A 27501-nucleotide genomic window follows, 5' to 3' on the forward strand; every position below is an offset into this window, starting at 1 on the left:
CATAACTTACAAAAAAATTAAATTGTTTTTGCAAGTTAAAGTAATGCAAAAATATAAGTTGTCTTGACTTACTGATGAAATCATTTTTAATAACATTTTTGAACAATGAACAATTTTGGTACAAGTGATGTAAATTATGTGATGCTGATGCAAATTAAATTCACAAATTTTCTACATTGTGGCTATCTAAATCTCTTTAGTGTATAAATAAAAGAAAAATACACTTACGAACAGCGTGAAATGTGACTACAGTGAATTATACATCACAAGTACAAACGGATAAAAAAGGATTCTGATTCTGTGGCAGTGGTTTAATGATAATAATACTGTGTTATTTTGAAAGATACCATAATAGTGAAATGGTACTTCAAATAATACCATCTTAGCATGGTAAAGTTCTATAATACGTTTAGTAATAACAAAACTTAACTCTCGGCGATTTACAGCGGTTCTTATGTGTCTGCACAACACTTTTGGAATGTTGATCGAATCCTAGAAGATTTAGAAAAGTTTGATTCTGCCCCGTTTCGCTCCCCTGGTTGCCATGACGATGAAAAGCGAGAAAGAACGCTTTCATGTGGCGCGCTCTGCGCCAGACAGACCTGCTGGAACGGACCTCGCGCCTCGTGCATGTGGAGTTAAAATGATCTTAGGAAACGAAAACCACCGCCAAGCATTCATCCCATTGAAGTGCTCAAGTCTTGCAAGGGAATAAACTAAAGAATATGAGGCGAACTGCTTCAAAAGTCAGTAACTGACGCAAGGTGGGATGAAACCCTGACCCTCACAGAACATAGTACTAGGCCACACTGCAGAATTCTGGATCATTTTAGAAGAAAAAAGCATGCAATGTGTGAGCATTTATAGTAAATGAACTGCTATACAGCATAATAAAAATGATAAACTCACTGTTTTTGAATCCAACTCGTGTCTGTTTTGGGCCAAAACTTTATCCACTCCGGTCTGGTCTACATAGGTGACAAATCCAAACCCCCTGCGCAAAAGCAGCGCATGCACACACATTACGCATAAGAATTAAGTTACAAACACACAAACAAGTCAGCAGTGGATGTGCGCGCGCCTCCCCCTCACCTCGACCGCTTCGTAACCGGATCCCGCATCACCATACACTCCTTCACCTCGCCGAATTTACAAAAGTATTCCTTCAGTCCCTCTGGAGAAAGAAAAACACAATGCATTTACTCGATAACACAAGTTTAGTGACACAAATCATGTTTGATGGACCTTAAACAAAAAGATTTGCTGCTACTAGTTCAGTGTTGTCAGACTGCCCATCTGTGAGCACTTTGCATCTCGACAATAGTGCTCATTAGAAAGCTCTGGTAAGCATTCTTATTATAATGTTCGAAGTTAAGCTGGCTATTTGAATAACAAGGCAGGCATACACAGTGTAGAGATTTTCCACTCTGCGTGTTGCATTTATTCAGCCACATCAGTGCTCTTCCTCGCTAGCGCCCTTGCGTTCACCTCAAATCACCACGAGCTCATCATACCCTATAGCTCGTCTGTAGCTTTCGAAGAAGTATTTCCAGAGAAGTTTTATCACTAAACATGTCAAGAATTGATCTATAAATCTTCCTCTGTGTAGCACGTTACGGCTCGTGCGTTGAATGCACGCTTTGATTTCACGGAGCGTGAACTATTTGCTTTCTGTCTCTAGCCAAACAAACATATAGAAAGAAAACATGCTCCTATATGCTCAGAGCAACCCGTGCACGGGAGTTTTTGTGGAAGTAGCACGCAGGACAGAGGATCACGCGTGTCTCACCTTGTGTCGTCTGCCAGCTCAGCCCGCCGATGAACATTTTGCTGAAAGGTGAAAAAGAGAGCCAGATCAGACATCTGAAAGTCTCCTGAAACGCTATTGATTACTGATGCACGTGTAAATACAGCAATCAACCCCACAAAATAACAATAAATCAAGTGGAAAAGTGAAATTCGGCCATGATGGATGGATGGGTGCCGTTATTTCCAATGAATCGCAGAATTAATGATTTCATCTCCTCTAAAAAGTAACAAGTTCGATCATCCCCTTTTGAAAGGGCGAAACGGAATGTAAAAATATAACGTGCTGGAAACAATGTAACACTTCCGAATGTAACAGATGGAAACAATGTAACCGCGCGCGTCCTGGACAGAGGGAACATGGAAACAATGTAACACTGAAGCTCCTGGCTGTTACATTGTTTCCATTTTCGCTCTTTCGTAAAGAGACCCGCGCTTCTGTCTTTTGTCTCCGGTGGTCTCTTCTCTCCTGGTCCCAAAACTCTCAGGTTTATTTCTACAGATGTCCCCCGTTCGCAAGGAAAAGTCAAACGGAGCGCGCAGAAAGGAGGCTTTACCAGGGGTCGTGCGGGGAGTCCTGCGTGGAGGACGACAGGCTGCTCTGACTCCCTTCTGTGTCCATTCCCGTGTCCCTCTGTTGCCCGGACTGTGAGCCGAACGGGAGCCAGGAGTCTCCAACTCAAGAGCGGGTGGCCCGAGGGGGTGGGGGAGGGAGGGACCCGTCTGGAGGAGGACGGGCCAAGCGTGGTTTGCGCACACACGGAGGCACCGCCTCCCGTTTGACTTTTCCCGGACTCTCGTCGTCTGCTCCGCCCTCTCTCTCTCCCTGACCCCGCCCCCGCCCGCTTTCATCAGCAGCTGTACAGTAGCAGAGTCGAAACGTGGTCAGTCTGAAGAAAGAGAAAAACAGACAGACGATAGATAGATAGATAGATAGATAGATAGATAGATAGATAGACGAATGAACGATAGAACAATATATATAGATAGAACAACAGATAAAACAATAGATAGATAGATGATAGATATAGAACTAATGAAAGAACGATAGAACAATATATAGATAGAATGACAGATGGATACATAGATAGATGGATACAGATAGAACAATGGATAGATAGATAGATAGATAGATAGATAGATAGATAGATAGATAGATAGATGAACGATAGAACAATATATATAGATAGAACAATAGATAAAACAATAGATAGATAGATAGATAGATAGATAGATAGATAGATAGATAGATAGATAGATAGATAGATAGATAGAACAATGGATGGATGGATAGATAGACAGAACAATATATATATGGATAGAACAAACGAATGAACAAACGATAGAACAATAGATAGAACGACAGATAAAACACTAGATAGATAGATAGATAAATAGATACAAACCCAATTCCAAAAAAGTTGGGACACTGTACAAATTGTGAATAAAAAAGAAATGCAATAATTTACAAATATCATAAACTTATATTTTATTCACAATAGAATATAGATAACATATCAAATGTTGAAAGTGAGACATTTTGAAATGTCATGCCAAATATTGGCTCATTTTGGATTTCATGAGAGCAACACATTCCAAAAAAGTTGGGACAGGTAGCAATAAGAGGCCAGAAAAGTTAAATGTACATATAAGGAACAGCTGGAGGACCAATTTGCAACTTATCAGGTCAATTGGCAACATGATTGGGTATAAAAAGAGCCTCTCAGAGTGGCAGTGTCTCTCAGAAGTCAAGATGGGCAGAGGATCACCAATTCCCCCAATGCTGCGGCGAAAAATAGTGGAGCAATATCAGAAAGGAGTTTCTCAGAGAAAAATTGCAAAGAGTTTGAAGTTAACAATCTACAGTGCATAATATCATCCAAAGATTCAGAGAATCTGGAACAATCTCTGTGCGTAAGGGTCAAGGCTGGAAAACCATACTGGATGCCCGTGATCTTCGGGCCCTTAGACGGCACTGCATCACATACAGGAATGCTACTGTAATGGAAATCACAACATGGGCTCACGAATACTTCCAGAAAACATTGTCGGTGAACACAATCCACCGTGCCATTCGCTGTTGACGGCTAAAACTCTATAGGTCAAAAAAGAAGCCATATCTAAACATGATCCAGAAGTGCAGGCGTTTTCTCTGGGTCAAGGCTCATTTAAAATGGACTGTGGCAAAGTGGAAAACTGTTCTGTGGTCAGACAAATCAAAATTTGAAGTTCTTTTTGGAAAACTGGGACACCATGTCATCCGGACTAAAGAGGACAAGGACAACCCAAGTTGTTATCAGCGCTCAGTTCAGAAGCCTGCATCTCTGATGGTATGGGGTTGCACGAGTGCGTGTGGCATGGGCAGCTTACACATCTGGAAAGGCACCATCAATGCTGAAAGGTATATCCAAGTTCTAGAACAACATATGCTCCCATCCAGACGTCGTCTCTTTCAGGGAAGACCTTGCATTTTCCAACATGACAATGCCAGACCACATACTGCATCAATTACAACATCATGGCTGTGTAGAAGAAAGATCCGGGTACTGAAATGGCCAGCCTGCAGTCCAGATCTTTCACCCATAGAAAACATTCGGCGCATCATAAAGAGGAAGATGCGACAAAGAAGACCTAAGACAGTTGAGCAACTAGAAGCCTGTATTAGACAAGAATGGGACAACATTCCTATTCCTAAACTTGAGCAACTTGTTTCCTCAGTCCCCAGACGTTTGCAGACTGTTATAAAAAGAAGAGGGGATGCCACACAGTGGTAAACATGGCCTTGTCCCAACTTTTTTGAGATGTGTTGATGCCATGAAATTTAAAATCAACTTATTTTTGCCTTAAAATGATATATTTTCTCAGTTTAAACATTTGATATGTCATCTATGTTGTATTCTGAATAAAATACTGAAATTTCAAACTTCCACATCATTGCATTCTGTTTTTATTCACAATTTGTACAGTGTCCCAACTTTTTTGGAATCGGGTTTGTAGATGAACGAACGATAGAACAATATATAGATAGAATGATAGATAGATAGATAGATAGATAGATAGATAGATAGATAGATAGATAGATAGATAGATAGAACAATATATATATAGATAGAACGAATGAACAAACGATAGAACAATAGATAGAACGATAGATAGAATGATAGATAGAACGATAGATAGATCAATATATATATATAGATAGAACGAATGAACAAACGATAGAACAATAGATAGAACGATAGAATGATAGATATATAGATAGAATGAATGAACAAACGATAAACGATAGATAGAATGATAGCATGACTGAACGAACAAACGATAGATAGATTGAACTAATGAACGAACAATAGAACTATAGATAGAGCGATACATAGAACAATAGATAGACAGAACAATATATATATAGATAGAACGAATGAACAAACGATAGAATAGATAGAATGATAGACAGAACAATATATATATATATATATATATATATATATATATATATAGAACAAACAAATGAACAAACGATAGAATAGATAGAATGATAGATAGAATGATAGATAAATGATATAGAATGATAGATAGAATGATTGAATGAACAAATGATAGATAGATAGAACAATAGATAGATAGATACATACATAGATAGATAGATACATAGATAGATACATACATAGATAGATAGATACATAGATAAATACATAGAACGATTGAACGAACAAACCAAACAAATTGATAGATAGATAGATAGATAGATAGATAGATAGATAGATAGATAGATAGATAGATAGATAGATAGCACTTGGTCTATTGTTTGTATCATCAGTTGTGTCTACAGTGAAGCAGCAGTCAGAATCATACAGCAGCCGGGTGAGTTTGGTGATTGGTAGTCTGGATTCCAGTCGGTCTGAACTGGCACGATGTCAAGACCAGGTGATTGGTGGTTTGCATGTGTGGGTGGGGCTGACAGACTGACCACAACATTCACAGTCCTCAGGGAGGTGTGCATTGTTCCTTGTAAACAACAGCATCTCACGTGGTATTGTTGTCATTTTTATGTTTTGTTATGTAGTGATTTGTTAAAAAGATGCATGAGAGTAAATACCCACATTCAGTTGCCAGGCTTGAAAAATAGTCTAATAATTTGGGATATTAAAGCCTGTTTCAAAAGATAAAGATCAGCATATTATTCTGGCCTTGAAATAGAATTTAAAAGATGATCACAATTTTTTGTGTTAAAAAGCATTTGGATAACTGTATGAAAAAAACAAAACAAAAAAACATGCATCTGTACTAGATTTATATTGAATTATGTAACACAGCAAACACTTTTATCCAAAGAAACTTGGGGGGAAGGAAGCAATTATTATGAAAAAAAAAAAAAAAAAAAACCTAGAGCAGAAGTGCACCTGCTAAAGGAAACTACTACAACACAGATATAAGAAGAGTGACATTTTAGCAGAAAAAAAATAAAATGATGCAAGTTGAAGCAAAAATTTGAAATATCAGATCTAAAATAAAACTTCTGCACCAAAAGTTTTGAGATGAGTTCATAGGCCGAACTGGTATATGAACACATGCCACAATTTGTAAAAAATTTGCGTGCTTATGTATCACGGCTCAAGGGTTTGTCAGCGCGGTTGCCCTGTGTGTATGTGTGTATGTGTGTGTGTGTATTTGATTGTGGTCTCAGGATGAGTGTGTGTGTGTGTGTGTGTGTGTGTGTGTGTGTGTGGAGAAGCAGTATGTAGGACAGCGCCCCAGCGCTCCCGACTGGAGCTATGGGCGTGCTAAATTTCTGCATGCATGATCAATGGCTTTGAATAAAGAGAAAGAGAGAGAGGGGGAGGGGAAGGAATTAGTTTGAAAGGGGGTTAAGAAGAGGTTGAAAACAGAATGAGAGAAAAGATGAGACAAGATGCATTTATGACGAATCAGGACTAGGGAGCCTCATTATGAGAAGTGCGCAGGAAAAGTACCTGAAAGGCAGAACAGTGGCGTTTATTTGTTTTTATGTGCAACTTTTATTCTTTTGGCATCTCAAACACTGAAGTTGGTTAATGAAGCAGGTACTGGAACAGAGCCATTGATAAACAGCCATTTTTAGGGGGAACGGGGCTAGTTGTCACAGGGACAGAAATGACTAGAAGTTACACAAATGTTTGTTTTATCCATCAGTGCTTTTGTATGTCAAGTTTTTGCTGTAGCTTTTGTTTAACAAGTAAACATTAAAAAGACACACTGACATTCAGAGCAGAGGAAAGTATAATACTGGGTTAAAAACAATCCAAGTTGGGTTGAAAATGGAAAAACCCAGCAGTCTGGGTTGTTTTAACCTAGCGGTTGGGTTAAATGTTTGCCAAATCTGCTGGGTAGTTTTATTGAACTCAACTATTGTTTAAATATGACTGTATTGCTTGCTTAAAATGAACCAAAAGTATGATGGAAATGAACATTTATTAATATGTTTAATAAATGAACATTTATCAATAAGTTTCTTGAATAATAATTAAACAATAAACATTAAATTGCTTAATAAATGTTCAACTTTTGATTATTATTGTTGCGTCTAGTAATTATGTGTCTGATTTTTAATTTCCAACCCATTTTGGGTTCATTTTAAGTCAGCCATATAGTCATTTTTAAACAATAGTTGAGTTAAATAAAACTGGCCAGCAGGTTGGTTAAACATTTAACCCAGCTACTGGGTTTGTCCATATTTAACCCAACTTGGGTTGTTTTTAACCCAGCCTTTTTAGTGTATAATGAAGGCTGAAATGTGTTTTGCAAATGTTGTAATTTTATATAACTTATTAATTAAAACTTCTCTTGGCTAAAACACTATACATTTTGCCTTTTATATTATTAGCTATATCATACAACCCAATGTGACAACTTACCCCATATATAGTGTGACAAACATGTGATGTGTGTTAAATGAAAAGAAACTTTCAGAAATAAAATAACCCTGAGAAATATTTATTGGAGCGCCACAAGCTTTTTTCCTCAAATTTATGTTGATTGATTTAGCATTGCATTATAAAAGTTTAATATATCATAAAATAGTCCTTTGAAACATGATCACGAAATGCTCTATTTCTCCCCACTTTTTCTTTCCCTAAACTTGAAGAGACACAAAACTAGTGTGATTTTCTTGGTCATTCATCACTCCTGTGGCTCTTTTGACCGAGAGTCTCGCATGCTATTGTTGCTCTCTAACCTCGGTCAAGCCTGAGATCTGCTCTCTCATTCTGTGAAGTATAAGGAGTGACTTTTGGCCTCTTTGTCTTTTCCTCCCTTGTCAACTTTGACAAAGTGCAAAAAACGAAAGAGAGAGAAGTCATTATTCTGGCTATAGAAATATATGCTACTGTTCAAAAGTTTGCAATCTGAAAGATTTTTTAATATTTTTGAAAGAAGAAGTCTCTTATGCTCACCAAATTACAGGAAAAAAAACAGTAAAATATATGTGAAATATTATTAGATATTAATATAACTGTTTTCTATTCTTAATTTATTTTAAAATGTAGTTTATTCCTGTGATCAAAGCTGAATTTTCAGCATCATTACTCCAGTCTTCAGTGTCACATGATCCTTCAGAAATCATTCTGATATGCTGATTTGCTGCTCAAGAAGTCTGTACTCTTAAAATGCTGGGTTAAAAATGACCCAATTTGGGTTATTTGGCAACCTAGCACTGGGTAAAGCTTAAAGCTGGGTAAAGCACCGGCTCGGCACAGACTACACAACATTGGGTTTCATTTACCCAGCATTGGGTAGGTATGTGAGGGGGGTTCATCATTTGTTTTGACAGTAAAAATGATCCAGCAACCTACTGGCTAAACCCAACATTTGGGTAAAAAAAAATAACCCAGCATTTTTCAGAGTGTAAATGCTTTATAAATAAATGTTTACAATCATGCCAGTAAACCTTAGCTGCCTCAGACAGTTGATCGTGTCTGTTTGTATGAGTGATTGCAGTAGTGATAGTTACAGCACAAAAGGTTCAGTTTAAATCTATGCTACCTGTAAATTTCATGTCAAAAGAAATTAAGTTGCCAAGGGGTGAACTTGAACAAATTCTGATTGGATAAAAGCATCCAATGAGGCAATCAGGAAGTAAGGCTACTTCCAATCAGGACATAAGCACCTGAACACGATGCACAGTCTTCTCTTCTGTCATCACACCTTTACCTCCAGTAATGAAAACACTTCCCATCCTCAGGGGAAGGCGCAGCACTACTGTCAAGAGGTAAACAGAAAGAGAGAACAAGCGCATCAACGCTAATATTACCATCATCAAGATCGCACATGGGAGATGTGATATCTCTCCTATCCGGATTACCTGAGTCAAAGATCCGAGGACTGCGGGAACAGCCCGACCACCAGCCGAATGTCTCTCTTAATCCTTTTTCCATGCCCCCCTCCTTCCTTCAACATATCACCACCATTCCTCTTCTCTATTTATAGGGTCATAGCGTTCCCTCTCTCTGTGGGGATGAAGGGGGGTTTCGTTTGGAGCGTCACCCTGCCTGGTCAGTGAATGGGTTAGTGAAAGGCTTTGGCGGGGGTCAAGACGGAGGACATGGGAACCCCCTACTGACCAGGGCACATTTATTTTTACTTTTTTATTTGTTTAACATCCGTCCGATCAGGTGGATCGGTTTGGTGTGCTCTTAAAGGGATAGTTCACCCAGAAATGAACATTCTGGCATTGCTTGCTTGCTTACTTGTTGCAAACCCAGATTACTTTCTTTCATCTGTGGAACATAAAGACATATGTTAGGCAGAATGTACAAGCAGCTCTTTTCCATATAATGAAAGCTTGATTATGGTTTCTCTTTTTTAACTTTAGTTAGTGTGTAATGTTGCTCTTTGAGCATAAACAACATCTGCAAAGTTACGACGCTTAAAGTTCAATGCAAAGGGAGATATTTTCTTTTAAAGAATTCTCTGTTTAAGGACTACAACAAATGGCTGGTAGGGACTACAACGAGCTTCTTCCCGGGTTAGTGACATCACTAAGCCTAAAATTTACATAAACTCTGTCCCCGAGAACACGCAACAAAGGGGGTGAGGCCATGTTGGTCTGCTTTAGAGAAGAGGAAGAGTTGTTGTAGTAGAGTGTTGTTGCCATGCCGCTCATTTTATGCCGGACTGCTTCACAAACGAGGGTCAATTCAACACTGGATTTGCACAAAAGATTAACAGATTGCTAGTCCATGAGTTGAATCAACTCCACAGCAACTACATAAATTTATCCACTAACCATTCAGAAACGTTCAGTTTCATTCTAAAAGTTGTAACTTCTTCCTGAGTCTCTCCATCAGAGTCGACTCCGGTTTGAACAATGTAAGGCTGAACACCGTTACTGACAATCCTCATTTTGGCTGCGTGAGATTCTCCAGCTTTGTTGTTGTTGAGCAACCGAAGCGTGAGCTGTTAAAGCTCTGCCCTCTTCTGGAAAGGGGGCCGGGAGCAGCAGCTCATTTGCATTTAAAGGGACACACACAAAAACGGCGTGTTTTTGCTCACACCCAAATAGGGGCAAATTTGACAATCTATAATAAATGATCTGTGGAGTATTTTGAGCCGAAACTTCACAGACACATTCTGATGAATAACAAATATACTTCCTTACATGACTTAAGAAGACTTGGGGGAAAAAAAATCATACAAAATATATCAAACAACAATTTTCAATAATATTAAAAAGATATCTTCCATAATTTTAAGAAATGATTGACGCGGAGAGGTTATAATACGGGCACTTTCTTCCATCTTTAGTACAACAAAAACTATTGAGATTTGTCCTGTTTTAGCCCTTCTCAGCTAATGTTTGAAAATCACTATTGCTCATTCCAAGGCCCAAAATGTATCTATGTAAATATGTAAACACAAATGCTTCTAGATACACAAAAAATCCTACAGACTTACCATGAAGGAGGGAGCTGACTCATATCTAGACCAAAATATCATATCAAAATAACATCCAACCAACCATGAAGTAATGCCTTGGCAACCGTTCACCCTACTGTGGTAGTGAGTTTTGCATTGGGACGCACCATTCATCTATCCATATCTACCCTTCAGAAAACTTGATAATTATTTGAACCTGAATATGCATACTTTACCAGTTTCGTCAAGTTGTTCTAAACCTGCACAAAGCATTTGTGCCCTTCATCTAGAGAGAGACTGTTTTAACAGACTTGTCTTTTCCTTTGATTTTTGCCATTTTGGCTGCTGAAAAAGCCCAGACTTATTCAGCCAAAACTAAACGCACTGCAAAATTTTTCCCCTTTTTATTTCTGAAAAACCACCACTGCAACACAGACTCTCAATACACTTTTACATCAACCACAACTCAAACTCTAAATAGATTGTTTAGTATTCTTTCATCAATTACTCACCTTCATGTTCTTTCTTCCATGGAACACAAAAGGACACAGGCAGAATGTCTGGGGTTTTTTTTCTCCATACAGTGAAATCATAGAATGATGAGGGGCTGTTGAGCTGCAAAAAACACTTCAAAGAAGTAACATCTTAAAAAGAAAAAAAGATCAATACCGTTCAAAAGTTTGGGGTTTCTGAAAGAAATATTATTATATTATTATTACAATGTAAAATAGCTGTTTTTATGTGAATATACACCGATCAGGTATAACATTTATGGCCACCTTCCTAATATTGTGTTGGTCCCGCTTTTGCTGCCAAAACAGCCCTGATCCGTCGAGGCATGGACTCCTCTAGACCCCTGAAGGTGTGCTGTGGTATCTGACACCAAGATGTTAGCAGCAGATCCTTTAAGTCATGTGAGGTGGAGCCTCCATGGATCGGACTTGTTTGTTCAGCACATCCCACAGATGCTCGATTGGATTGAGATCTGGGGAATTTGGAGGCCAAGTCAACACCTCAAACTCGTCGTTGTGCTCCTCAAACCATTCCTGAACCATTTTTGCTTTGTGGCAGGAGCATTATCCTGCTGAAAGAGCCACAGTGCCTGGTGCCATGTGTTCCCCAGGTAAGCGATGGACACACACCCGGCCATCCACGTGATGTAAAAGAAAACGTGATTCATCAGACCAGGCCACCTTCTTCCATTGCTCCGTGGTCCAGTTCTGATGCTCACGTGTCCACCGTTAGAGCTTTTGGTGGTATTTTGATAGACACTGACCACTGCAGACTGGGAACACCCCACAAGAGCTGCAGTTTTGGAGATGCTCCTCTAGCCATTGCAATTTGGCCCTTGTCAAACTTGCTCAAATCCTTATGCTTGCCCATTTATCCTGCTTCTAACACATCAACTTTGAGGACAAAATGTAATATATCCCACCCACTAACATGTGCCATGATGAAGAGATGATCAGTGTTATTCACTTCACCTGTCAGTGCTCATAATATTATGCCTGATTGGTGTATGTTAAAATGTAATTTATTCCTGTGATCAAAACTGAATTTTCAGCATCATTACTCCAGTCTTCAGTGTCACATGATCCTTCAGAAATCATTCTAATACGCTGATTTACCTCACAAAACTGATTTTGGAGAGACTTCTGAGGCAGCATAACAGTTTAATGATCTACAGCAAAATAGTGCAAGCTTTGGTGATAACTAAACAAATATTTCATTGCTACAGTAGTAATTTCTCGCTAGAAATTACATCAAAAGTGGAAAACATTGGTCAAAAATTACACAAAAACTGACCATAAACCCCATCTTTCAGACGGAATCTTTCTTTTTCTAGCTCAACTGTCACCAAATGGAATGTATAGGATTGTAGGATATCAAAGGCAGCAAATGATACATCTTTAGCCCCATTTACACCGCAGGAATTTTCCCCAGGAACTAGGGACTTTGGGGTGATACTCGGTGTGTTCTGACCGCAGAAACCAGGGTCTAAATGAAGTTCCAGGTAAAAATTACCCCCTCAAAAAGTCCCTGCTCAGAAGGTAGTACTTTTTTTAAATTTCGGGGATGGGACTTGAGCGCTGAACACACTGATTGGTTGACTCCACGCAGCATTTTAGCTCAACCACCATTTTTAAAAGTCTGTTGCAGTGCGTGTGGTAAGTTGTTTGCTATTCGAATCAACAGCCTCATTTCCACCGAATTTCCCCGGAACAATTTATCCCAAGAACATTTTTCCGAGGAATTCGTCCTCCGCATATAAGCTTAATAAAGCCTGAAGCTCGTCATCAGTCCATCGGTCATATTTTTAAACTCCAATGTTGATTCGAATAGCAAACAGCTCTTACTGCATGCACCACAGACTTGAAAATGGTGGTTGAAATAAAATGCTGCGTGGAGTCAACCAATCAAAAGTCCCAAGTCCCACCCCCGAAAGTTCCTGAACTTTGAAAAAGTACTACCTCGCGAGCAGGGACTTTCTGGGAGGGAAATTTTTACCGGAACTTTAGACTTTAGACCCTGGTACCTGCAGTCGAAACACATTGAGAACCACCCCAAAGTCCCTAGTGCCTGAGGAAAGTTCCTGCATTGGAAACGGGGCTAACAATGGAGTTTATAAAATACAAAAGATGGACAGATGATGAGATTTAGGCTTTATTAAGCTTATATGCAGAGGATGAAATCCAGTGGGAACTGGAAAGTCACACGCAGTCCTATGTCATCTTCACGGTACTTTAGACCATGATGGAAATGCAGACAGCGACAGGTCTGGGGGGAAAAAAAGTTCTTGGGACAAATTGTTCCAGGTAATTTTGGTGGAAACAAGGCTTATGCTGCCTTCAAAAATCAATCAGATGAAGGTATCTCAGGAGAAAGGAAGTGAAGCTAACATGGGATTCGGACATGCCTTTATGCCTTCCTACCTTGGAATGTGTCCTCCGAAGGAGCGGCATTTAATAGACAGAGCCGTAGTTCACTGACAAGCTACGCAATATTGCGTTCATTATCGCAGATCGCCTTTGATAATGAACGCGATATTGCGTAGCTTGTCAGTGAACTACGGCTCTGTCTATTAAACACCGCTCCATTTGAAAGCAGGTGATGGCGATTTAGCGGTAATCAGGGAACCGGCTTTACTGACGAAATGCGCGTGACAATCGCATGCGATATATCGCCCAGCCCTAGAAGGCAGCATTTGTAAGTTTTCAGATGTAGCCATTGACCGACAGAAAACACATGCTATCATTTCGTTTGGACTGAATGCAATGATTGAACGAACATTTTATGTCAGAGTTCTCATTTTTTCATTGTGTTTCCTTTGTGACCTAGTTCCCAGTGTGCCTGATTGTTTGATTCCACTACGCCTTCCACACACAATATTAGTGCTGGGCGGTATACCGGTTTCAATTTCGAGACCGATATGAATTTTTCAAAAAACGCCATACCGGTGCGTAGCTGGAACAGCTGCTGTATCTATTCAATGGCCATGAAGCGCTTTGTAGAGTGTATAGAGAGCGGACTTCTATTAACTGCATACCCTTCTTACACTATTGGAAACAACTTTATTACACAACAATAAATAACTCATAAAACTAACTCTCTTTAATACTGCGCATACCATGCAGAGCCAAATGATTTCCACGATGCAAAAAACATGGATGAAATCACAGAATCCAGTCACAAATAGAACTTACCGTATAAAGCATAAAACCACAGAATTTAGCCATTTTTGGATGAATAAATCAAAAGTCGGGCTGTACAATGAATCGGATATCGATACAGACAAGCGTCTGTGAATATTAAAGCTAAAAATGACTAGTATTGAAATCTAAAGTCTGTTTGAATGAGTGCCACATTTTCCTCTACTACTACACATACTGAAGCGCTCGTGATGATTTCAGTGTCTGCTGCTGTCTCACTCACTATACATGAATTTCATCTGCAGAGCTGCTCTTAGAGTTATTTTATGAACATTTCACCGTTTAATTTGATAAAACAATCAACATTTGTCATATCATATACACAGGAAGTCAAACATCTTCACAATCTTGTCAAAATAAAAGTTCGGTATAACTTGAAAAAAAAAGAAATATACTATTGTAATACCGAGTGTACTTCGATTAATAGAGATACTAGCCTAATAATAATAATAATAACACCGTTAATTAAAACACAAACTCAAAGGTCTTCATTGAAATTAGAGATATTGCACTGTAAAAATGTAGCCTACTTATTAATATTATTTAATTAAATTAATTTGATTACGTTTTAAACTAAATTGTTAGCTTTATGAACTGATTTGTACAGAAGAGGATTAGGAGCAGTTGTTAAATTTCGAGAAAAAAGTCTAAATAAAATGTTGAGAATAAACTCATTAAATTACGAGAAAAAAGTCGAGATAAAATGTTGAGAATAAACTCGTTAAATTACGAGAAAAAACTCGTTAAATTTCGAGAAAAAGGTCGTTAAATTACGAGAACTACGAATTTGTTCTCATAATTTAACGACTTTTTTCTCGTAATTTAATGACTTTATTCTCAACATTTTATCTAGACTTTTTTTCTTGAAATTTAATGACTTTTTTCTCGTAATTTAATGACTTTATTCTCAACATTTTATTTCGACTTTTTTCTCAAAAATTTAACAACTTTAATCTCGAGATGGTTTTATTTTTTAATTATTGCTTGGCCCTAATCCTCGTCCGTAGATTTGGTTACATTTTTAAAAGCATTTTTATTTGTCCTTACAGTGTTTATATAATATATTCCCTGTACTCCTGACACTAAAATATGCCAAAAAAAAACGTGACATACCGTGAAATCGCCAGAATCTTTAAAAAAAAACGTGATACAGATTTTTGGTCACACCGCCCAGCACTAATATATATTTATAAAAATACATTTAGACCACTCAACCAAGTGATTCAGGATATGAGGAGACTATTGCACTTTTAAGTCTTAAGATATAGCTTTTGTGAGTCACAGACCAAAATTAAAGTATTTCACTTTCACAGAACGCCTTCATTGTACAGAAAAGTGCAGCTCAAACATGCTACAAAAAATCTCTGATGTTTCGTTTCTGAGTGAATTACTCCTTTAGCAGCAGCAAATGGCTATAATGACGCGGTGTTTTTCTCTGTGAATGACAGCATGAGGGGTCACAGGGTGAATCTCGGCTCGTCTCTCACGGTGCCACTGCTGTCATCATAGCACACTGTAAACCAACACTCATATAGATCTCTCCCTCCCGCCTGCCACATCGACTCAGTTACACTTGTTCTTTGCTGACCAGCTGCACACACACATATACACACACATACACATGAGTGTTTTGTATTGAGCGAAGCAAGACAGCTCAGCAGAGAAGATCCCAATCATTGTTTATTTTAATTCGATTTCTTTTCAGTCTCTTGTGAGCAACTGAGTTCTGATGTGATTTTCGTGAATGTGTGGATGTGTTTCACAGTTGGCCTGCAATTACTTTTTGTCTGTTTATCTGATTCAAACCGAAAGAAAGAGACAGACAGAGAGAGAAAGAGTGCAAAGAAATAAAATGTCAAGGGAACAGCGAGGAAGGCACACGGACAGTGGCGAATTGGAGGGAGAAAGGGCCGAGAGCGAGAGAGGAGGGACGGTGCCGAACAGCTTTTGTGGGCTTTGTGAGGCTCAAATTGTCTCCTTCTCTGGGAAAGTGGAAACTCAACACCCCCCACAGGAGGTCTGGTTACCTGGTGAGAGTGGAAGAAAGGAAGAAAAACACAACGACGGAGCGAGGGAGGGGCGCAAAGGTGCCGAGAGAGAAACGGGAGAATAGGGAAGAGGAAGACAGGATGAATTGTTAACATAAAGACGGGATCACCGCAGGATGAATGAGTGATTTAGAAGCCTTCTGAGAACAGGGAGGGTTTGCACAGAAATATTTACTAATGGAATGCATAACCAGAATCATTTTTTGACTCTAATTTTGACTTAATTTGGTTTTTGAACGCTATAATGCCTATCATATTTGATTCACCAACTCCTAAGGCTTAAATTAAATTATCAAAAGGAACAAAACTTTGCTGAAAAACATGTTGCACACAATTTACTACACGTCTTCTGTCGTCTGACTGATAGTTTATAGTTTTTTTAGCAAGTAAAAGGCCTTTTTGCTGTGAAATCTTTACTGATTTTATAAAGTAAACATAAGAATAACTTTTATATTGTTAGTAATATTTCAAGATATACACTTACTGGACTGAAGCAACTTAGGTTTACTTGACTATCCATACATCATTATTTAGAAAAGTCATGTTAAAATGTGAATATCAAATATGATCATGAGGGACGTTTATTTGTTCATCTCTCAATGCCATTATATGTTTTGCCCCCTCAATAAAAACTACAGAGCTTTGATCATAAAGCAAAGCATTAATACATTATTGGGAGATATAGAGTGATATTTATATGCATTATATGTATAAAGATCTCACTGTTTTCCATTACAAAGCATCAGAATTTCTTCTTACTTTCTGGCTATATAAATATCAGCATCTGCAGCAAATTGCATATTTTTCAGTTTGGGCCTCTAAATAAAATTGAGCATTTTTTTCATGTTTTTTCCATATACTCACTATATCAAACAATATGAGCCTGATGCATCAAATATGATATTCAACAAAAACACATGCAACTTTTTTTTAGATTTTGACTAAAGGTTCAATAAACTGTTCTATTTATGGTTTTCAGATTATGTTAGGGTTAACTCATATTTATAACGCGTGTATCTTAAATTTACTTATGAAATTTGGATAAATTCACAGAGGAATCAATGGATGGAGCTACTGAGTTGAATGGAGTCTCTTCTCCTCTGGCGCCCTCTTTTGAACACAAACAGAATGTGCTCCAGCCACATGTACAGATGCTTTTATCCAAAGGACAGGGATCTTTTTCTAACCTGCCATGTAGTAAAATGATTTTGGTGTGTAGAGTGGGCTCTTCAACCTCCTAGCAACCATCCAGAATACCCTAGCAACCACTTACAATACCTTTTCGTCCACATAGTAATACCCTGGCTGACAACACCCTGAATTTCACAAAGGCAAGCATCACTCACAAGTTCTTCAGAAAATGTAAAAAAAATGTATATAAATGAATTATTTAAAAATAACATTTCAGCCATTCTCAGCGATTATAGTTATTATGCTCTATATATACACTCTAAAAATGCTGGGTTAAAAATAACCCAAGTTGGGTTAAAAATGGACAAACTCACACTTAAAAAAAAAAAAAGCTGTAAAAAAAACCAAAATGAATTTACACAGTAAAATACTGTTTTCCAATGAAACAGTAATATACTGTAAAAACAATGCATCCTGGGTACTATTTGACGACAAATAATGTTACCCAGAATGCATTGTAATATACAGAAGTAATATACCATAAAAACAATGCATTGAGTAATATTTGTCATTTTAACAACAAAAAAACGACAAATAAAATTGCCCAGAATGCATGGTTTTATATATTACTGTTTCAATGAAAACGGTATTTTACTGTGTAAACTTGTTGTTTTTTACAGCTATTTTTTAGAGTGTAGCGACTGGGTTCTTTTAACCCTGTTGGGTTAAATGTTTGACCCAACCTGCTGGGTAGTTTTATTTAACTCAACTATTGTTTAAAAATTACTGTATTGCTCACTTAAAATGAACGCAAAATAGGTTGGAAATTAACATTTATTAATAAGTATAATAAACAATAATTCAATAATAAACATTAAATTGCTTATTAATGTTCACCTTTTGATTATTATTGTTGCCTCTAGTAATTATGTGTCTGATTTTTCATTTCCAACCTATTTTGGGTTAATTTTAAGCCAACCGTAAAGTCATTTTTAAACAATAAATGGGTTAAATAAAACTGGCCAGCAGGTTGGGTAAAACATTTAACTCAATCGCTGGGTTTGTCCATATTTAACCCAACTTGAGTTGTTTTTAACCCAGCATTTTTAGAGTGTACTGTTATCCAAACAATGCCTAATTTATTTATATCAGCAGTGGACTAGCACACATTAATAGGGCGATGAGATCCGCACAAAAGCAACAGTAAAACAGAAAGCACATGCCCTGTCACGGATCGAAAGGCTCCACTCCACCCATCTGACCTTTGTCAGGATGTCATAAAAAAAATTGATCAAACAAATAATGGAGGCTATCAGTTGTGATCACTGGGTGTGGCGTACAGGTAACACGAGCACGGGGAGGAAACCGCACCTATCGCACCTAATTATGCTGCCATCCAAAAAACAAAATCATGCAACCTGACATAAAATATCAAACCATGTCAAAAGCTTAAATCAGAGGTCACAAATTGTGTGTTTGCCAATAAATGTTTAAGCTCAACTATTTTGAAAAAAGTCTATGAAATGAAAATACATTACGTAAATTACAACTAAAGAAAAAGTTAAGATTAAAGTTAAAATTCTGTCATCCTACACTAAATGTATTCAGTAAAATAAAATATACAAGTTTACATGGCTCTGCACACCAATAATTATTATTTTAATGGCTTTGCAATATGTTAAGCATCAAAAGGTACGTAAATATACGACTAAGGTTATGGTACTATACACATGATATTATAGGCCAGGCTTAAATTCAAGTCCTTTGTTTTATGTTTAACGGGATCCTGCTTTGTTTCCATCCACTAAGACTAAGGGATCTGTAGAGGAAAACTCAACCGCAGTAGCAAACACTTTCCACCAGATGTCAGCAAGCATAACAAAGAAATCAGAAGAAGAAAAAGGCAGTGAAGTCCATAACCTCATTTAACCCCACACATAAGCTGTGTCCCAATTCAGAGGCTGCATCCTTGGAAGGCAGAGAAGGTCGGACCGAGCGTTGTTAAATGGGACGGTCTAGCCTACGGAGGATTGCTCTTTTCGACTAGCAACTGTGACAGCTGCCGTTGATGAGTGGCAGTAATGTTTGTACTGGACGTGCAATACAATTTGGGGTACGCAAGGCCCCGAAGGATCCATCTGTTGTATCCTTCATTGTGTGGGAAATGAAAGACACATTTGGAGGAACCTTTGAATTGGGACAGCCTTCGTTGAACAGTGGTGATGCAATTGGCCTTTGAAGGATGCAGCCTCTGAATTGGGACGCGGCGAAACTGCTCCTGAAATGTGATTTCATAGGCCGAGTCACGTTCACTTTCTATGTTTATGTGATAATACTAAGTATGTGATTATGATAATAATATGATAATAACCCTCTTGACAGGAAGTGGAATTATTTTGATTTGTTATAGGATACAATGTGCTTTTCACTATTCTTTCTCCCATATATGACTGCAGAAAAAATATGTTTGTTTTGAAAATTTATGGAGCAACAGATTTTGTGTGAAAATTAGGGCTGTCAATCGATTAAAAATTTTAATCTAATTAATTACATACTCTTTGATTAATTAATCTAAATTAATCGCATACATAATTTTTGCTGTGAAAGTATTAAATATTTCAATTCAAATGAATCAATGCAGGGTTTTTCCTGGGTCAAAAATGGTCTTCAGTGGTGACAGACATGGTCATCCACACAAACAGTAAAAAGTGCCCTACTACCCACGTGATCTGCGAGCCCGATACTGACAATAAAGTACCCGTCACTCTCACTGTAATTCTTTCTTGCCCTTTTTGCAAAAAAAAAAAAAAAAAAGTGATTTTATAGCTTAGATGCTTTTTTGCTAAACCTGAAAAAAGTATTAAAAAGTAGCATTTAGAAGTTATATTAACTAATGATATAATTTTCTACCATAAACAACTGAATGCACCTAGCTAACAACAACTTGCTTTGTTCTGGTTTCACCTCACTCCAGTCTAAACTAACTGATTTTATAGGTAGGCCTAATTTACTACACACTGTCATTTAAATAACCTGAAAATATTGTGGATTTTACTAACCACTCTTGCTAAATGGGGTAAGCACACTTATGTTCTCATTTCAGAGTTGTTCGAGTAAATTATTCATTATAGACCGTGTGGACAGATCAGTTGTTGTCATGATTCATTAAAATGAATCTGTTCAAATGAGTCATTAGGTCGTGAATCGGACATTAGCGGACGTTGACGCGTTGCGTGCGAATCGCGACTGTTATTAGGACATCGCAAAAGATTTGTCAACACAGAAAACACTTCACCACTGGATAGGATTTTCTTTTTGTTTACTGAAAGTGTGGTTTATGTCAGCTGCACGTGCAGGGCGCCTGTCAGAGAAGATGAGGTGACGTTCTTTTGAGCACTATTCACACCCAGCGGTTATTCAGGAAAAACATTCTCCGAATGCGCCTCATGAAACATGGATTCAGTCTTCCGAACTTTTAGAATTGTGTCAGTTGATTTAGATTATTATGTGTGAGGTAGAGAGAGTGCAAAGACGGTGCTTACTTTGAAGACAGAGAGAGCTCACGCGCACGAGGGAGGAGCTATGCTCGTTCTGTCCGTCAGCGCAGCAGTCGTCTCCCTCCTTCATTTTACAGTCGAATGGTGGCTAGAACAGCTCCAGGTTCAAAGGTCCATACGGAATAGATTACTCTGCGTTATTTTTTTTAACACGTTATTTTTTCTCAGATTAATTAATCTAAATGAATGCGTTATTTTGACAGCCCTAGTGAAAATAAATCATAAAAGTGGTTTATTTTGTTTAAAAATTGTATAAATGTATGAGGTGATGAGGGGGGCCTTTTACCACAGAAACATGGGGCAAAACCAGTATGGGGCAAAAGGTATACAAATACTTTCACTAAAATAATGTTTTTAATAATGTCTAAGTAAATACTTGTTCAAAACAATCACTTTCGTAAAGTTTGTACTATTTTCTGTTTATTTTGCTAAATAAAAAAATTCATTTTTGTTCCATAAATTCACTGTCATTAAAATGTTAATATAAAAATATGTTTAAAAAATACAGAAACAAAATTATTTTTAGAAAGTAAAGATTCTGAAAGCATTGAAGGAGAGTCCATAATATTTAACATAGATTTACAGTAGTAACAATTAATTTTATTTCATTATATGATATGTATCATATTTTTAAATAGGATGGTTTCATTATAAATATGGTGATTATCTCTAAGGTGGAAACCCAACTTAATATATGATATTTACCATCTGAATCTAACCATGTCATGTCAACAAATGGAAAAGTCAACCAGCTGTTTATCATCAGGTTAATTATTGGGCCCCTAATGCCACATATTCTTCCGTTATTGAAAAACTGTTGCTTGAACAAAACTGAAAATCATTAAGAAGACCTTTGTCTCAAAATATATTCAATAATTTTAGTGATTCTCATTTGGTACTTAAATATACAACATTTTTTAAAAAAACATACAATATTAGATCAAATTAGCACAGAATCAACTTTGCATTGCTGCCAGCGATCGCGTCAGGGATCAGCCGAAGCATCTTGAAAAGCGGATGTTTTGGAAAATGCCACAGAAAGTTTTTGTGCCATCTAGTGGTTTAGAGGAAAATAAAATAAAATTTTACCCCAGGGAGCCTTTAGCCCCATTGTACATTATCACTCAGTGTTTATGGCACTCTTGGTATCTGAAACTGTCTGGGAGGTGTAAAAAGAGGAAGTCCTGACGGTATTATCATCCTGTTGTTGTGAAAACAAGTGATTTACCAGAATGTGTTTCTCTTCAAACAAAGCAAAGAGTGTTTCTCTCCTGTATTCGGTTCAGTGGGTGTGATTAACACACGTTAAACCTGGGAACGGTGGATACTAAAATACTTAAAATTAACTGAGCACTAATGAGATTTAAAAACTGTGATGGAGGAGAAGATCTTCAGTAGATAATGACTTAAATTACATTCCGTTCCTCATACAAATCTATCATATTACTTTAGAATACCTTTGATAAAGCACAAAAGTCATATGGACAACTTTTTTTGAGATTAATAAGCATAATATGATTATGACGACATGTTTTCTGTTTTTTATGCAGCTCATGGTATTTTTATAACAATAATAAAGGATTTTTATGACAAATGATAAGCAGATTTAGCGTTCAGTCCATTCTTAAACGTACAAAGAAAGCAAAAAGCCATTATTGAATCAAAACCCACTTTAGATCATAATCAGAGGTTATTACAATAACTCGATGATGGTTTAAAGTGCATTTTGAGCAAAGACATTAATAATCATACATTTTGAAATGTAGCTTGATGCTAATTGTACCTCTAATTATATTTTAAAATGTATTTTTGTAAGCATTACATAGTTTGGGTTTCTAATGTAGTACCAAACTTTATTGATCTTAATTTAACGCTGTATATTATGCAGCGAACAATGTTAAAGCCATATACGAGACACATACATGAGGACAAATGCATTGTTGGTTGGCGCCACCTAGTGTGCAGGCGTGAATTAGTAGAAGATGAACAATCGTTTCGCATTCGGTGTGAAAGGGCCTTTACTCTGTGCGATTACTCAGCGACTGCTATGAGACACTTGTTGCACACTGTAGTAAACTAGATCAATATTAGAATATCATATTAGTGTAATCAAGAAAACGAGATTCAAACAATAAGACTAAACGTGTTGAGTTATATAACATGAGTGTTTTCTGTCTATAAATGTATGCAAACAGTTGTTCACTTGTCTAATAAAAGATATAATATATTAAAGCGTCTTTGGTGTTTCCATTGTTTCTACAATAAAACCGGAAATCGAGGGTAACGTGGGTATGATGTCATTGATAGGCGACGCACGGACATGGTCCGTGTCCTGGTTAAAATAGCTTACTTCTCTGGATTTAAACATTTCTGGAAACATTTGGGATAATGTATGTACACAAGTCAACAAAATATATAACACTGGTCTAGTGGTTTTTGAATATTTTTATCCAAAAAATCTTAAATATTGTGCCTTTAAAGGATTAGTTCACTTTCAAATAAAATTTTCCTGATAATTTACTCATCCCCATGTCATCCAAGATGTCCATGTCTTTCTTTCATCATTTGAAAAGAAATTAAGGTTTTTGATGAAAACATTCCAGGATTATTGTCCTTATAGTGGAGTTCAATGGCCTCCAAGCGGTTGAAGGTCAAAATTACAATTTCAGTGCAGCTTCAAAGGGCTTTAAACGATACCAGACGAGGAATAAGGGTCTTATAGCGAAACAATCGGTCATTTTCGGAAAAAAATACAACTGTATATGGTTTATAAACACAAATGATCGCCTTGCACATGCTTCCGCTTTCTGTATTCTTCAAAAAGCTTACGCTGTATGTCCTAAGCCAGGCAAGTTCGGTCCTAGAGAGCCGCTGTCCTGCAGAGTTTAGCTCCAACCCTGAAAAAAAACCTTCAGCTGCCTATAGCCTTAGTAATCCTGAAGAGCTTGAATAGCTTGTTCAGGTGTGTTTGATTGAGGTTGAAGCTAAACTCAGCAGGACAGCGGCTCTCTAGGACCGAACTTGGCTTAGGACATACATAATTTTTTCAAATTTTATTTGAAAGTGGACTAATCCTTTAACTCACATGCATACCCACCGATCATGAATCTATAGGTTGACATGCAAGTGCTACATTTATTTGATGCATCTAGTGCACTAGTCCCTTTGTGTTTCCTGTATACATTCTTGGTTTGTTATTTGTTTCATTTCCCTGACTTCCCTGTCACCAAGGGGAAAAATCATCTGTCAATTTATACACAGCAGCAATAAAGGGGTAAATATATTGAACATGCACTGACTGTACTATAAACATGAATTTGTGATAGTTTCATAGGCCTATAGTTTTAAATTAGTCAGGTTCACTGGGTTGCATATAAATCATATAATTCCCTTTGGCCCAGATACAGATTTTGTTGCTCAATGTGCCAACTGTTATTGTTAACAGTATAGATATTCATAATCGTTGTACTCTAGTAAGATATTATACTGCAAACCTATACAAAGTTTACATTTGACCAAAGTCTAACTATCTAAATGTTGTCACAGCAAATGTAGATGTTCACAACATAGATGCTTAGTTAAATTAACAACAATGCTGCTGATGTCCTTTGCGTATGGTTCACCAAATATAACAATAAAAAAATACAGATAAAATTAAAGGATTAGTTCACTTTCAAATTAAAATTTCCTGATAATTTACTCACCCCCATGTCATCCAAGATGTCCTTCTCTCTTCAGTCGAAAAGAAATTAAGTAAATTTTTTCTCTCTTCAGTCGAAAAGGAATTTGTATTACTGCCCTCCACAGGTCAAAGTTTGAACTAATTGTTATATACTTGCACTAGCATATTGTATATGACAATTTAGTTAAAACTTTGCAGTGTCTACACTGCTGGAATTCTAATAGAGAAGAAGAGGAAGAGAGCTAGTTCAAGATGAGCATTTATGGTTAAAATGTATAAAATTTAATTTTTTTTAGAAAATGAGTAATGGTTTCTCTAGATAAGACCCTTATTCCTCGCCTGGTATCGTTTAAAGCTCTTTGAAGCTGCACTGAAACTGTAATTTTGACCTTCAACCATTTGGAGGCCATTGAAGTCCACTATAAGGAGAAAAATCCTGGAATGTTTTCATCAAAAACCTTCATTTCTTTTCGACTGAAGAAAGAAAGACATGAACATCTTGGATGACATGGGGGTGAGTAAATTATCAGGAAATTTTAATTTGAAAGTGAACTAATCCTTTAATATTGTCTACTCTCATTGAAATATGGGTAGATTAGGAATATGGACAGATGTCAAGCCATATTTCATCTGAAATCAGCAAAACAGTAGATGAAAACAATAACTATACTTTATAAAGCCAAACATTTATGTTGGCTGACAAAACACTACCTTAAATTTTAAAATGCTACAATGTACAGACCTTTCAATGAAAGGGATTGGGGGATATCTGATTTCCCCCCATGGGAAAAATGGTTTGTCCAATCATTTAGAAAAAATTAATTGGTGTTAAAGTTTGGCGGAAACTTTTGAATGAAAGTTTGTACAACAGTATGCTGTCGTCAAGCCAATCAATCAGATCCCACGCGTTTTAATTGAACATGTAGCTATATTTGTGTCTCCTACCATATACAGTGTTTTATACACACCCGTGTCTTTATTCTTCCATTCAGCTCTACTGGTTTTTCCGGTTGAAACACGTTTATGAGAGGAGTGGCCCCGCGCAACACCTCGAGACCGCAGCTGCGTGTGCTGTTGACAGGAAACGTCCCTCCCGGCCTGTCTCATGAATATTAATTACGTAACGTGTCGTTTGCTCAGCTGATTGGCTGAAAGTCAGTGCAGTTCTAAAATAAACGAATCATACTCAGTCGCTGTCTTGGTTATGAATATTAATCAGGTTGCGTGAGTGGACACTCCCGGAAGGTAACGTTAAATTAATATTCATGAGATAAGCAGTCGCCGTAGAATTTGTAAATTTGCCACCCGCCCTCCTTTCTTTAAAGTTTGCGCACACCTATAACCCAAAAGGACGTGTATTTGAGCTTGGAATCTATATGTACAGTCTTATGGAATAATTTTATCACTATACAGGTAAATGTACATAGTTTGAACTTGTTTATTTGCGTATTTATGTATGCTAATGATAACATTCATTCTGTCTCCAATGTAAACAAATAGTATGTTGTTACTTTATTTTTGTTAATTATTCTGTATAAACTGCAACAAAAGTGTGTATTTTCCACCGCTGGAAATTATACAGGGTTCAAAGACAGATGGTTCATTGTAAGAGACACTTATTTATAAGTTACTTATTACCAACAGGTGCAGGTTACTGTGCCCCTGTTATATAAGCTTTTATTTTTATTTTTTAATATATGTAAAATCATTAATAAGTCAATAACTTTATATAATTACAACGTATTAAGTTATATAATCAAGAGCTCATTTAGCTACATTCATATATGTAAAGATTATTAGAAAAGATTAACTAAAAAGTTACTTTGAACTGTGCATATATTTTAAATTCAGGAAAGCATGACATGTAAATAAGTAATATTTAACCTGTCCTGACTGATGAACAAAAGAAAGTTATATTGCTCCTTTCCGGACATGCACTGTCCATTGGGATGTAATAAGCTCAGCATGCAAATCTGTGCATAATAATTTGCATATGTTCTTGGTGAGTGTAAACTCTGCAGATCTACATGTTGTGAACCTGCTTACTTTTTTGACCGTATACAAGGTCTTCATTTTATTAGTGTCAAAATGACTGGATAATCTAATCTAATAATTAATAATCTAATTTATTTAGTGTCTCCGCAAGAGATGGACATTCTTGTTCTGATTTTCCACAAGAATTTAGCAGCTATTATTCTAAACATCTTGCATAATTCCAATTGATACCAATAAGGGATTGTCTGATAACCTGGCTTTGCTGCTGACTCCATCTGTCATCCATTAGCATTACAATATATTTTGAGTATCACATATTTTGTCCGGCTATACATCTCATCTGACAGTACTGACTTGCTGTTGGACCGGTTTGTTCAACCAAGACAGATTTATGCCAAGCCAAAATATGAGAAGTGAGCATTTTCTTCCACCTGTGGATAATGTTTCAGTGTTTTGACCTGAAGGATTTTCTTTATAAGAGTCTGAAAGAACAGGAAGATAACTCATCTTTGCCTAACTTGGTTTCCAGTCTTAGGAGGGATTTTGTCCTAAACACTTACAACAAGCCAGGCTCTAAACCACTTGTTTTGCACTGTGAGTTTTGCACAATGATAAGAGAATATTGGCAACGATTTCGAAATGTCAACATTCAGATTGCTCCAGTTCACTTCAGGCTATTGCAG

At 37.1% G+C, this 27501-nt stretch overlaps 2 protein-coding genes and 1 long non-coding RNA gene across 6 annotated transcripts in view; 1 reads left to right on the top strand and 2 right to left on the bottom strand.

Annotated features, from left to right (window-relative positions):
• Nucleotides 1-2666, bottom strand: part of LOC125266920 (RNA-binding protein Musashi homolog 1) — a 41347-nt gene extending 38681 nt beyond the window's left edge. Inside the window, exons 1-4 of one of the 4 annotated variants that reach the window (XM_048188048.1) lie at nucleotides 2364-2666; nucleotides 1790-1830; nucleotides 1093-1174; nucleotides 910-994 (exon numbers count right to left, since the gene is read on the bottom strand). In XM_048188048.1, coding sequence (XP_048044005.1) covers nucleotides 910-994; nucleotides 1093-1174; nucleotides 1790-1830; nucleotides 2364-2428 — 273 coding nt within the window. In that variant the 5' untranslated portion in view covers nucleotides 2429-2666. The remainder of the gene's footprint in view (nucleotides 1-909; nucleotides 995-1092; nucleotides 1175-1789; nucleotides 1831-2363) is intronic. The other 3 variants (XM_048188049.1, XM_048188050.1, XM_048188051.1) reach the window with 3 other exon arrangements.
• Nucleotides 2667-8395: 5729 nt separating this feature from the next.
• Nucleotides 8396-25944, bottom strand: LOC125266921. Its single transcript, XR_007184581.1, has 4 exons — nucleotides 25792-25944; nucleotides 11208-11310; nucleotides 9143-9557; nucleotides 8396-9039 (listed from the first exon to the last, which is right to left on the bottom strand). It is a non-coding gene; the product is annotated as an uncharacterized LOC125266921 (long non-coding RNA).
• Nucleotides 25945-26080: 136 nt separating this feature from the next.
• Nucleotides 26081-27501, top strand: part of tnks1bp1 (tankyrase 1 binding protein 1) — a 39671-nt gene continuing 38250 nt past the window's right edge. The window contains exon 1 of the mRNA XM_048188053.1: nucleotides 26081-26236. The gene's annotated coding sequence lies outside the window, so the exon portion shown is untranslated. The remainder of the gene's footprint in view (nucleotides 26237-27501) is intronic.

This window comes from Megalobrama amblycephala, linkage group LG4 (genome assembly GCF_018812025.1).
Source record: "Megalobrama amblycephala isolate DHTTF-2021 linkage group LG4, ASM1881202v1, whole genome shotgun sequence".
NCBI classification, from domain to species: domain Eukaryota; kingdom Metazoa; phylum Chordata; class Actinopteri; order Cypriniformes; family Xenocyprididae; genus Megalobrama; species Megalobrama amblycephala.